General features: G+C 36.9%; 1 protein-coding gene across 1 annotated transcript in view; it reads left to right on the plus strand.

The window, feature by feature from the left end:
* Positions 1–12,505, plus strand: part of ABCA12 (ATP binding cassette subfamily A member 12) — a 201,550-nt gene that overhangs the window by 118,244 nt on the left and 70,801 nt on the right. Inside the window, exons 16-19 of the mRNA XM_086366424.1 lie at positions 1,746–1,910; positions 2,354–2,564; positions 4,355–4,494; positions 6,231–6,350. Coding sequence (XP_086222550.1) covers positions 1,746–1,910; positions 2,354–2,564; positions 4,355–4,494; positions 6,231–6,350 — 636 coding nt within the window. The remainder of the gene's footprint in view (positions 1–1,745; positions 1,911–2,353; positions 2,565–4,354; positions 4,495–6,230; positions 6,351–12,505) is intronic.

Genomic DNA, 12,505 nt, shown 5'->3' on the forward strand with positions numbered 1-12,505 from the left:
AATCAATTTATTTCAAATCAATGTAGGACTGCCTAGAATTTTGGCAGAACTGGAAGAAAAAAAATGAATCTGATTGCAGTTAATAGCTGTGTTATAGAGACAGCTCTGTCTTTGTAACATTTCTTCAACTGAATCTTGTGCTCACAGTAGTGGTCTTTGACCCGCTTGGACATGTCAGCAGCTTTCCCTCTTAAGGAACTTCACAGATCTTTACCCCTCTACTACCTATGTCTCCTTATTCCTCCTATGGTTTGTTCATTCTCTCCTTTGTGGTGTCATCTTGGAAAGACTCCTTTTGATTTCTCAGCTAAACTCCCTACCTCCTCATATTACCCAGCCTTTTATTCATTGATTTATCTCATATCTGTTCTTCCTATTAATACAAAACTCCCTGAGTGAAAGGATGATGCCAGTTTGGGCACTACTATACCCATCACCAGTCCCTTGGACTGCAAGGAGATCCAACCAGTCCATTCTAAAGGAGATGGGTCTTGGGTGTTCTTTGGAAGGAATGATGCTAAAGCTGAAACTCCAGTACTTTGGCCACTTCATGCAAAGAGTTGACTCATTGGAAAAGACTCTGATGCTGGGAGGGATTGGGGGAAGGAGGAGAAGGGGACAACAGAGGATGAGATGACTGGATGGCATCACTGACTCGATGGACATGAGTCTGAGTGAACTCTGGGAGTTGGTGATGGACAGGGAGGCCTGGCGTGCTGCGATTCATGGGGTCACAAAGAGTCGGACACGACTGAACAACTGAACTGAACTGAACTGATACTCATCACCTCACCCAGTGCTGGGAACATAACAGGCACTCAATTAATGTTTATTGAATAAATGAGTGAATGAGAGAATAAAATGTACATTAAAAAAATAATTTCAGTGTTTTTTTCCTGCAACAGAAATGCATTCTGGGATTATGATTAAGCCTGATAAACCATGTGGGCTTTTTGACAGAGCTTTTCTGATTTTAAGGAGCAATTGTGATTTTTGAATAATAGTGTACATGAAGAATTATGGAATTGACATTTGCCTTTCTGACTTTTAAAATCACTTATTTTGGCAAATTTATTGAGGTATAATTTAAATATTATAAAATTCACTCACTTTAAAGGTATAGTTTAATGGGTTTTTTTAAGCCAATTATAGAATTGTGCAACTGTTACCACAATATAATTTTATAACAATCCCAAACACAATTTTCAACACAAAAAGAAGCTTTCTGTCCATTTACAGTTATCTTATTCTGACCTCTAGCATAGGCACCACCTCATCTATTTTATGTCTCCATAGATTTGTCATTTTTAGACATTTTATTTAAATTGAATTGTACAATTTGTGGGTTTTGTATCTAGCTTTTTTCACTTAGTATAATGTTTTGAGTTTCATATATGTTGTAACATGTCAGTGTGTAATTTCTTTCTTTTGTCAAATAGTTTTCCAGTTTACAGATATATGTTGTGTTTATCCATTCATTTGAATTGTTTCCACTTGTTGGCTATTCTAAATAATGCTGCCATAGCCATTCCCATACAAATCTTTGTGTGGGCATATTTTTTAAATTTCTGTTGGGTAAATATCTAGGAATCAAATTGTTGATTGTATGGTAAATTTATGTTTATTTAGTAAGCTTCCAAAATATTTTACAAAGTGACTGTACCTTTTGATATTTTCACCAACAGTGTGGGAGGGTTCCAGTTTCTCCACAAAAAATAATTTCTTTTCCTTTTTGTTCCTGTTAGGTATTTTTCCCTAGGGAAAATCAAAAGCCAATAGAAAAGATGATAGAACTCTTCATAAGGCTAAAAGAGATCCTCAGTCAGATGGCTTCTGGCACGCGACCGCTGCTAGACAAAATGAGGTCCCTGAAACAAATGCATCTGCCCAGAAGTTTTCCACTAACACAGGTAGAAAAGCCGCCCAGTAATGTTTGTGCTGAAAAATTCCTTTTGTCATCTTAACTTTTGCTGCTGCTGCTGCTAAGTCGCTTCAGTTGTATTCGACTCTGTGCGACCCCATAGACGGTAGTCCACCAGGCTCCTCTGTCCCTGGGATTCTCCAGGCAAGAATACGGGAGTGGGGCTTAACTTTTGAGATTAGTTATAATACATTCAACTACAGATAGAGTACATTGTCCAAAGTCACTTACAGAAAAACTCTTTTACTATGGCAAAAGTTTTTGCCTCTTGAATTGCAGAAGTTTAGCATTCTGTATTTGCATTTGGAATACTATTTTAAAGAAATTGTGGAATTGAAAGAATTCTCCAGACATTATCAGGTTTTTCATATTGTTTTAAATAGCATTTATAGCTCGTATAATGTTAATAAATCATGTATTTTTATCTCACAGGCAATGTATAGAAACAACCGGATAAACACTCCCCAAGGATCATTTGGTACCATTTCCCAAGCACTGTGCTCCCAAGGAATTACCACTGAATATTTAGTTGCCTTGCTGCCCTCTTCTCAGAGGCAGAAAGGCAATCACACTAAGGACTTTCTAACTCATAAATTAAGTAAAGAGCAAATTGCTGCAAAGTATGGAATTCCCTTACATGCCAGTGAGTATACTTCGAAATAAGCATGATAATATCACCTCCTAACATTGTCTACTAAATCTTAGTCTTTTTTTTATTGGCTGTATACCTTCTGTTGTACAATAAATCCTTGTATCTTATTTTATACATAGTCGCCTGTGCCTCTTTGTACCCTACACCACCTTGTCTCTTCTTCCTTCTCTTTCTCCACTGGTAACCGCTACTTTGTTTTCTATAGCTGTGAGTCTGTTTTTTTTTTTTTTGTTGTTATATTCACTATTTTGTTGTGGTTTTTGGTTTTCACATATAAATGACGTACAGTATTTGTCTTTGTCTGACATTTCACTTAGCATAATGTCCTCCAAGTCCACCCACGTTATTGCAAATGGCAAAATTTCATTCTTTTTTATGACTAAAATTCCATTGTGTATATATATACTACATCTTTACCCATTCATCTGTTGATGGACACTTAGGTTGAATCCATATCTTGATAAATGTAAAAAATGTCTTTATGAACATTGGGGTGCATGTATCTTTTTAAAGTAGTGTTTTGATTATTTTGGGTATATACCCAGAAGTAGAAGTGTTGAGTCATAGAGTAGTTTTATTTTTAGTTTCTTGAGAAAAACTCCATAATGTTTTCCACAGTGGCTGTAACAATTTACATTCCCACCAATAGTGTGCCAGGGTTCCCTTTTCTCCACATCCTTGCCATCATTTGTTATTTGTGTTCTTTTTGATGATGGCCATCATTACAGGTGTGAGGTGATATCTCATTGTAGTTTTGATTTGCATTTCCCTCCTAATTAGCAATGTTGAACATCATTTCATGTGCCTATTGGCCATCTGCATTTCCTTTTTGGAAAAATGATAGGTCTTCTCCCCATTTTTAATTGTTTTTTTAAATGGTGCATTGTAATCTTAGCATTTTATTTTAAATGAAGCATTAATTTTCCCAAAGAAAACATTCATATAGCACTTGCCACACATCAAGCATGTTCAGCATATCAACTCATTCACTCTTCACAACAACCCTATGAGGTAGGTGTTACTATAGCTGCAACTTAGCAAGAGAAATGAGGCACAAAGTAATTGAGTAACCTGGCCACAGTGCCCAACATGAAAAAACAAAGCTAGGATTGAAACCCAGGCAATCTGCCGCCAAGTCTAGCTTCTTAACCACTACACCTTGCCAGTGAATGATACCATAACATGCCTTAAATCTGCTCAGTATTTTTTCTTAACTTTTTAGAATTAGAAATTTGTCTCACACATAAAAGAGTTTCATGACTGTAGGAGAACTACAAATGTTCAGTGGCACATCAAAGCTGTTTATTTGATCTATAAGCTTTGAGATGTGAAATATGATCAGCTGAGTTCTTCCAAGCAATATGGGGTGTTTAGTAGAGCAATTGGATTGACACATTTATACATCTTTGTATTCATCCAGCAAACATTTATTGGACAGCTCTTATGTATCTGTTGCAATAGCAGAATTTTGTATATTTTGTAAAATTAAGTGAAGAAGATCTGTCGGAAGACATTCTGAAATGTGGTTTTCAACCTTTCTAAACTTTCCTCTTGGCAAAATGCCATCACTTATTATGCACTTTCTTGTTAGATTAAACTTACACCCAAAAAGGATGTGTTACTACGCTTTCTTACTTTGATACCAGATGCCTTGCGTTTGTTGATAGCAAAGGACATACAAGACATGTATTTTGGGGTGTTGTAACAATAATTTTTGTCAATTTACCATAAATAAATTTTAAATATATATTAAATGATTTTATTGTGCTTTCTCTTTCCAGCACCGTTTTGCTTTTCCCTTTATAAGGACATCATTAATATGCCTGCTGGACTGGTGATTTGGGCTTTCTTGAAACCCATGTTGTTGGGAAGGATTTTGTATGCACCATACACCCCCGTCACAAAGGCGATAATGGAAAAGGTTTGACCATTAATACTCGAAGTTTCTGTCTTAAGATGATTTTTAAAGTAGTCAGCTTCCAAATTTACTCTAGTTGGCTCAGATATTTTTCTAGCCTACGTACTGTTTACCTTTGGCTTTCTGAAACTCTTAACAATTCTCAACTTCTGCCCTGTATATGTGTAACGATGTAGATTGGATAGTAGCTCCTTGAAGAGAAATGAACCATGTTGACACTTGAGAATGAGGTTAGTTGTAGCATGACCTCAGACTTTTCAATTTATCACCCAAAGCAGGAAATTTTTCTACAGCTGGCATCTAACTTTCAAAGTGTGTAAAAATAATGGCACTAGAAAAAATAATAGTGGGCATATATAGCTAGTTTGAACAAAAGCAATTGCTGAATTATAGCAATTCATATAGGCTTCATATTTGGTTATGCAATTTAACATCCTATAATTATATACAAGATAGATGTTGAGAAAGACAGCATTATTAACAGTAACTATACTTATCAACTACATAGTATAACCATAATAGCCTTTTTCTCTCATTCTTAAATTTGACATTAGTGATTTGAATTATAAACTTGATGCTTTCAAAATGATAAGAGTGAAGGTAAAAAAATGATACTTTATCATTACTTGGTCATTAAACTATAGTTTATGTAAATATTGGTCTATATAAAAATAGACATGAAGTCATCACTGATTTCTGGAATGATCTTTGCTTTTACTATTTGTGTTTTAATATCTTATTTGCTTTATTGGCTGCACACTTCTCCATAATTTTGCACAAATGAAGTCATTACATGCTTATTTTCTAAAGGTAGTTTTTTCTGTTTTGCTTGCCTCTCATCTTTTTCTCCTTGCTTGATTCTGCTCTTCCTTTCATGTAAACTAATGAATGTTAACTTTCAAAGATGTGGCTTTTGATAATTTATGTACATTCCTCTAATCCCTTATATATTATTATTCTGGGTGCATTCATATGCAGAATGGTCATTGTTTGCATTATTAAAATAAGGCTTCATTATAATGCTTTTCTACATATTACTTTAGTCACACAGCAATACCTTGTGGAAATTCTTCCAATTCAGTAGATATAGTTTATTCATTCTTTTTGAAGACTGAACATTTTTTCATACTCAGTCAATTCTCAGTTGTTGGACATTCTTTTTATTTCTAGTGTTTACTGTTGTTGTTGTTGTTCATGTAAATAATGTGGCAACAAATACTTTGTGTATATGACTTGACACAGGGATATTTTTATTTCACTGAGGTGAATGTTCAAGATTGAGGGACTGAAGAATATTGTATTCTATTTTAATGACTGTCATCAGATTGCTTTCCAGAAAAAGCTATACACATCCCTTTCCACCAGCATTACAAGAAAGCATCCGTCTTCTTATATCCTTGAACTAGAATGTTTCTCTAGTAGTAAAGTTAAATGTACCATTGCTAAAAGTGGGTAACTTGTGAGAATTCCAGAAGATGTGCTTTCCTTTCAGCTATACATTTTCAGTGGACATAAAGTAAACCTTAAAATTTCCAGAATTTTTATTTGTAACCTTGACCCTATAAAAGCTGCCACTTAAAAAATTTTGACCATGTGGGAAATTTCTGACAATGTTTTACTAACTCTACTTTTTAGAACTGTTTCTTAGAGTTATATAACAAAACAACCTTGAGATACCTTTTAGAAATACAGGAAAAATACCAATGGGCCAGATTTATTTCTGTTTCTTTGTCTTTTAGTCTAATGTAACCCTCAGGCAGTTGGCAGAATTAAGAGAAAAATCTCAAGAGTGGATGGATAAGTCACCGCTTTTCATGAATTCCTTCCAACTGTTAAACCAGACGATTCCAATGCTCCAGGTGAGAGACAGTTCTGTCATTCCCTTTCGTATGGATTATAATTCGTTGAGATTTGAATCACCTTCATTAGGAGAATGGGCAGTTAGTAATGTAGAATCCACATTCAACAGATTAAAATTGCCTCTCCTCCAGACAGCAGGTGTGAGACAGGATAACAGATATGTCATTCATGTTTGTAACCTTCCTCACCTTATACCACAGTTTCTCTGTATGTAATTCAGAGATAAATCATTTTACAAGTTAATTCTGACACACACTTAGTGATACAAATCTATTTTCCAAAACTAAAATGCCATAAAATCTACTTAAAATATGCTTATTTTATTTCTCTAAGCTATGTTTTGCTATTTTAACTAAACCAGAATTCCTAAAGTACTGATATTCTGAAGAAGAATGTTAAATTTAGGGAGTTCTTTGGTTGAAATATTTGACAAAGCACCTCAAATACAACACACACAAGTTGAAAAGTATCATCTCAATTCTCATAAAAGATACAGAAATCTCTGAAGAGGATGCAAGTAGTGTTGGGAAATGTTCCAATCACCAAGAGAGCTATTGGCAGCTAAATATCAGGCTAGTGATAAAGAACCCGCTTGCCAATGCAGGAGCCATAAGAGATGTGGGTTCAATCACTAAATCGGGAAGATGCCCTGGAGGAGGGCATGACAACCCACTCCAGTGTTCTTGCCTGGAGAATCCCATGTACAGAGGAGCCTGGCAGGCTACAGTCCATAAGGTTGCAGAGAGTCAGACATGACTGAAGCGACTTAGTATGCCCAAACATCAGGCAGCAGAGGTAGACCCATTATCAATGGGAGAAGAGAACATTTTCAGGAATGGTGACAACTTAGAAACTTCAAAATAGTATGGATTGGATAGTCAAAGAATTGATAGAGGCCCTTGGAGAATTGATTAAGCCCTAGAAGATTTTTGCAACAGCAACAACAAAAATGCCCTTCTTTATAATCATGGCTCAAAAAGTTAAACATAGAACAAAGAATTTGTGTCATACAATTTTGGTAAAAAAAGTTATACCCAAAAGATGTTTTACCCATCTTGACTAATAGTCATAATTAGGGACTTCCCTGGTGGCTCAGACGGTAAAGCGTCTGCCTACAATGTGGGAGACCTGGGTTCAATCCCTGGGTTGGGAAGATCCGCTGGAGAAGGAAATGGCAACCCACTCCAGTAGTCTTGCCTGGAAAATCCCATGGACAGAGAAGTGTGGTAGGTATAGTCCATGGGGTTGCAAAGAGTCAGACATGACTGAGCCACTTCACTTGCATTTTACTCATAATTACAATTGCAACCTAAATTTTATTAGAAATATAACACTAATTTCTAAATAGATATTTAGCACAATTAATATAAGTGAAGTGAAGTGAAGGTCATTCAGTTGTGTCTGACTCTTTGCAGCCCCTAGGATGGTCCATGGAATTCTCTAGGCCAGAATACTGGAGTAGGTAGCTGTTCCCTTTTTTAGGGGATCTTCTCAACCTAAGGATTGAACCCAAGTCTTCTGCGTTGCTGCTGCTGCTGCTAAGTTGCTTCAGTTGTGTCCGACTCTGTGCGACCGCATAGACAGCAGCCAACCAGGCTCCCCCGTCCCTGGGATTCTTCAGGCAAGAACATTGGAGTGGGTTGCCATTTCCTTCTCCAATGCATGAAAGTGAAAAGTGAACGTGAAGTCACTCAGTCATGTCCCACTCTTCGTGACCCCATGGACTGCAGCTTATCAGGCTCCTCCGTCCATGGGGTTTTCTAGGCAAGAGTTACTGGAGTGGGGTACCATCGCCTTCTCCGTCCACATTGCTGAGCACCAAAGAATTGATACTTTTGAACTGTGGTGTTGGAGAAGACTCTTGAGAGTCCCTTGGACTGCAAGGAGATCCAACCAGTCCATCCTAAAGAAAATCAGCCCTAAATGTTCATTGGAAGGACTGATGCTGAAGCTGAAACTCCAATACTTTGGCCACCTTATGTGAAGAGCTGACTCATTTGAAAAGACTCTGATGCTGGGAAAGATTGAGGGCAGGAGGAGAAGGGGATGACAGAGGATGAGATGGTTGGATGTCATCACCGACTCAGTGGGCATGAGTCTGAGTAAACTCCAGGAGTTGGTGATGGACAGGGAGGCCTGAGGCCTGGTGTGCTGCAGTCTGTGGGGTCGCAAAGAGTCGAACATGACTGAGAGACTAAACTGAACTGAACTCCCGCATTGCAGGCGGATTCTTCACCAGAGGAGCTACCAAGGAAGCCCATAATTTAAAATAAACTTTTCATCAAATGTCTTCCCCACACTTTTCTATTAAATGTAGTTCTGATTTTAAATATGTCCATTTTTTAAATATCCTACTTTCTCTGATCTTAAACACAATATTATCTTGATTAAATGTCAGTTTTCTCCTTCTCCCCACAGTTTTACTGAGAAATAATTAACATAATCAATGTATCAGTTTAAGGTGTAGAACATGATGGTTTGAGATATATATAGAAATGATTGGGCTTCCTAGGTGGCGCTCATGGTAAAGAGCCCACCTGCCAATGCAGGAGACAACGAGACACAGGTTCAATCTCTGGGTCAGGAAGATCCCCTGGAGTAGGAAAAGCCAAATCACTCCAGTGTTCTTACCTGGAAAATTTCACAGACAGAGGAGCCTGGTGGGCTAGAGTCAGTGGGGTCACAAAGAGGTGGACACACCTGAAGCAACTGAGCATTCTTTGGTGTTGCCTTTCTTTGGGATTGGAATGAAGCCAGGCTTCAGCAATACGTGACCCGTGAATTTCCAGATGTTTGAGCTGGTTTTAGAAAAGGCAGAGGAACCAGAGATCAAATTGCCAACATCCGCTGGATCATGGAAAAAAGCAAGAGAGTTCCGGAAAAACATCTATTTCTGCTTTATTGCCTATGTCAAAGACTTGGACTGTATGGATCACAATAAACTGTGGAAAATTCTGAAAAAGATGGGAATACCAGACCACCTGATCTGCCTCTTGAGAAACCTATATGCAGGTCAGGAAGCAACAGTTAGAACGGGATATGGAACAACAGACTGGTTCCAAATAGGAAAAGGAGTACATCAAGGCTGTATATTGTCACCCTGCTTATTTAACTTATATGCAGAGTACATCATGAGAAAGGCTGGGCTGGAAGAAGCACAAGCTGGAATCAAGATTTCTGGGAGAAATATCAATAACCTCAGATATGCAGATGACACCACCCTTATGGCAGAAAGTGAAGAACTAAAGAGCCTCTTGATGAAAGTGAAAGAGGAGAGTAAAAAAGTTGGCTTAAAGCTCAACATTCAGAAATCTAAGATCATGGCATCTGGATCCATCACTTCATGAGAAATAGATAGGGAAACAGTGGAAACAGTGTCAGACTTCACTTTTTTAGGGCTCTAAAATCACTGCAGATGGTGATTGCAGCCATGAAATTAAAAGACACTTACTTACTCCTTGGAAGAAAAGTTATGACCAACCTAGACAGCATATTAAAAAGCAGAGATATTACTTTGCCAACAAAGGTCCATTTAGACAAGGCTATGGTTTTTCCAGTGGTCATGTATGGATGTGAGAGTTGGACTATAAAGAAAGCTGAGCACTGAAGAATTGATGCTTTTGAACTGTGATATTGGAGAAGACTCTTGAGAGTCCCTTGGACTGCAAGGAGATCAAACCAGTCCATCCTAAACAAGATCAGTCCTAGGTGTTCGTTGGAAGGACTGATGTTGAAGCTGAAACTCCAATACTTTGGCCACCTGATGTGAAGAGCTGACTCATTTGAAAAGACCCTGATGCTGGGAAAGATTGAGGGCAGGAAGAGGAAGGGACGACAGAGGATGAGATGGTTGGATGGCATCACCGACTCAATGGACATGGGTTTGTGTAGACTCCGGCAGTTGGTGATAGACAGGGAGGCCTGGCATGCTACAGTTCATGGGGTCGCAAAGAGTCAGACACGACTGCACGACTGAACTGAACTGAAGCAACTGAACACACACACACACATTACGAAATGATCACCATAGTAGATTTAGTTACCACCTATCATCTCATGTACATACAATAAAAATAAAGGAAAAAAGAATTTTTTCTTTGTGATGAAAACTCTTAGGATCTATTCTAGCAACGTTCCTATGTGTGGTACAGCAGTATTAATTAATAGTCATCATGTTGTAGATTGCATCCCTGGTATCTTATAATTCAAAGTTTGTATCTTTTGACCACCTTCATCCAGTTCCCCATCTACCCACTCCCTACATCTGATAATCACAAATGTTCATTCCAAGTGGCCTTTTTTAGTGAGTTTCAGATAATAAGGGCTACATAAACAATGCCTTATTGACACATGTATTTCCTCAGTGAGAAATTGCTCTTTTCTCCTGAAACTTTTTTTCAGTTAACAGATAAAAATCCCACACATACTATTTCATTAAGGAAAGTTTTGCTGGCTAAAGAAGTGAATTAACAAGGGACATGATCTATGCATAATAGTTCCAAAGTACAGTAATTTGGTAAGAAGAAAATTCTGTGACCATGTTCATAAATGGATCATCATTCAATTCTGTGACCATGTTCATAAAAGTATCACCATCTAATGGGAGTATCTTTATTCTGTTCTAGACCAAAATAAGTTATTATTCTTAATTATTGAGGAAAATTTATTCCTGAAAATGTGTATAGAATTTGATATTTCAAGATTTTAGTACATGACCTGGCTTTGCCATTGTGAAATCATAGGCAAATGACTTAAAATACTTTTTACAGTTTATGAAACTCTAAAATGGGTCTGTTGATAACTGCTTCACAGACTTGTGAAGATTACATTGTGTGGAAGCATTTGAAAATAATATTCTATATCATAGACAGGACTGATTGTAACAGGAACAGTAAGAGAATGGAAATAATTTGATGGATCATCTTTGACTTGGAACTAACATAGTGCTTTGTTTATTAGTAATGCTCTGATTCAGATTTCCTACAATGAGCAAATTCCTAGTAAATAATTAGATTTTAAAGAACTTGGGTTATCATTGTATATAGTTGTGTGATAGCCATCTGTCTTCATGCTGCCAACTACACTTAGGTTCCTTAGGAGCTATATGTTTAGCAAATTATATTATATATGCTATATTAATACATATTATTCTTAATCATTTACTTCCATGATAACAAAATGAGATATTGGTAAGAAGGACAGAATAATAAGTGGTACTGAACTATCCTCTAAAAAGAAAACAACTTAAGCCTAGCTCACATAAAAACGAAGTCATGAATTCATACATAAGATGAATAAACATTTCTTTAATCAAGTTGAAGTCTCTCTCTGACTTTCCCTTTGGCCCTTAATAATTGTACATTCTTAAGGAATTTATATAGCTTCTTGAGTCCTAGCCTTGTCATCTATTAACTTGGGATAGTAATAGTACTTATGTCTAGGTATTAGGGAAAACTAAGTGAGAAAATCAAGGTATATTCTATTAGACAGTACCCAGCACATAGTAAGAACTCAATAAGTATTACCTAGTAGATAACATCAGCAGTAAAAGTTATGTCTCCTAATTTGGGAGATAGCTATAAGAGTCTTTATATTTTAAACACTTTTAAAAAAAAATTTCAGTTTTGCCATCAGTATGGAGTAATTTTAAGTTTTATGATCAGTTTATTTTTTCTGTGTTCACCTAGCTGCACTTATTATAGAATAAAACAATACCATAATAATTTACGTTTGACTAATCTGGTTAGATTCTACTTTACAGAAAAATAACCTGAAGCTGGAAAAGGCTGAGTGCTTGCTGAAAGCCTCACAGCTAGGAAGTAGCAGGACTAGAATATAAATCAGTTGTGATATCACGTTCCACATAGACACCACCGTTTTTAAAGCCTCTTTTGTTTGTTTCAACTGAACAAAGTCCAATTGTGAACGGTTAAAATTCTATAACGTATGTTAAAAACAATTGATACAGTAGCTATGGGGGAAAAGCGTTTTCAGTTAAACATGGCTTCCCTATGTGGTTAATTATGGTTATATCTGGCTACTTCTACATGGTGACAAATTTGTGTCTATAGAGGAGCAAAAACTCAGAATTAGCAGTCACAAACCTTCTCTTTCTTTCTCGAAGATTTGTATGGGACCCTTTACAAGATGGTGG

The sequence above is a fragment of the Bos grunniens genome, chromosome 2, assembly GCF_055505025.1.
Source record: "Bos grunniens cultivar Pamir isolate PY7600 chromosome 2, Bosgru_T2T1.0, whole genome shotgun sequence".
Lineage (NCBI taxonomy): Eukaryota > Metazoa > Chordata > Mammalia > Artiodactyla > Bovidae > Bos > Bos grunniens.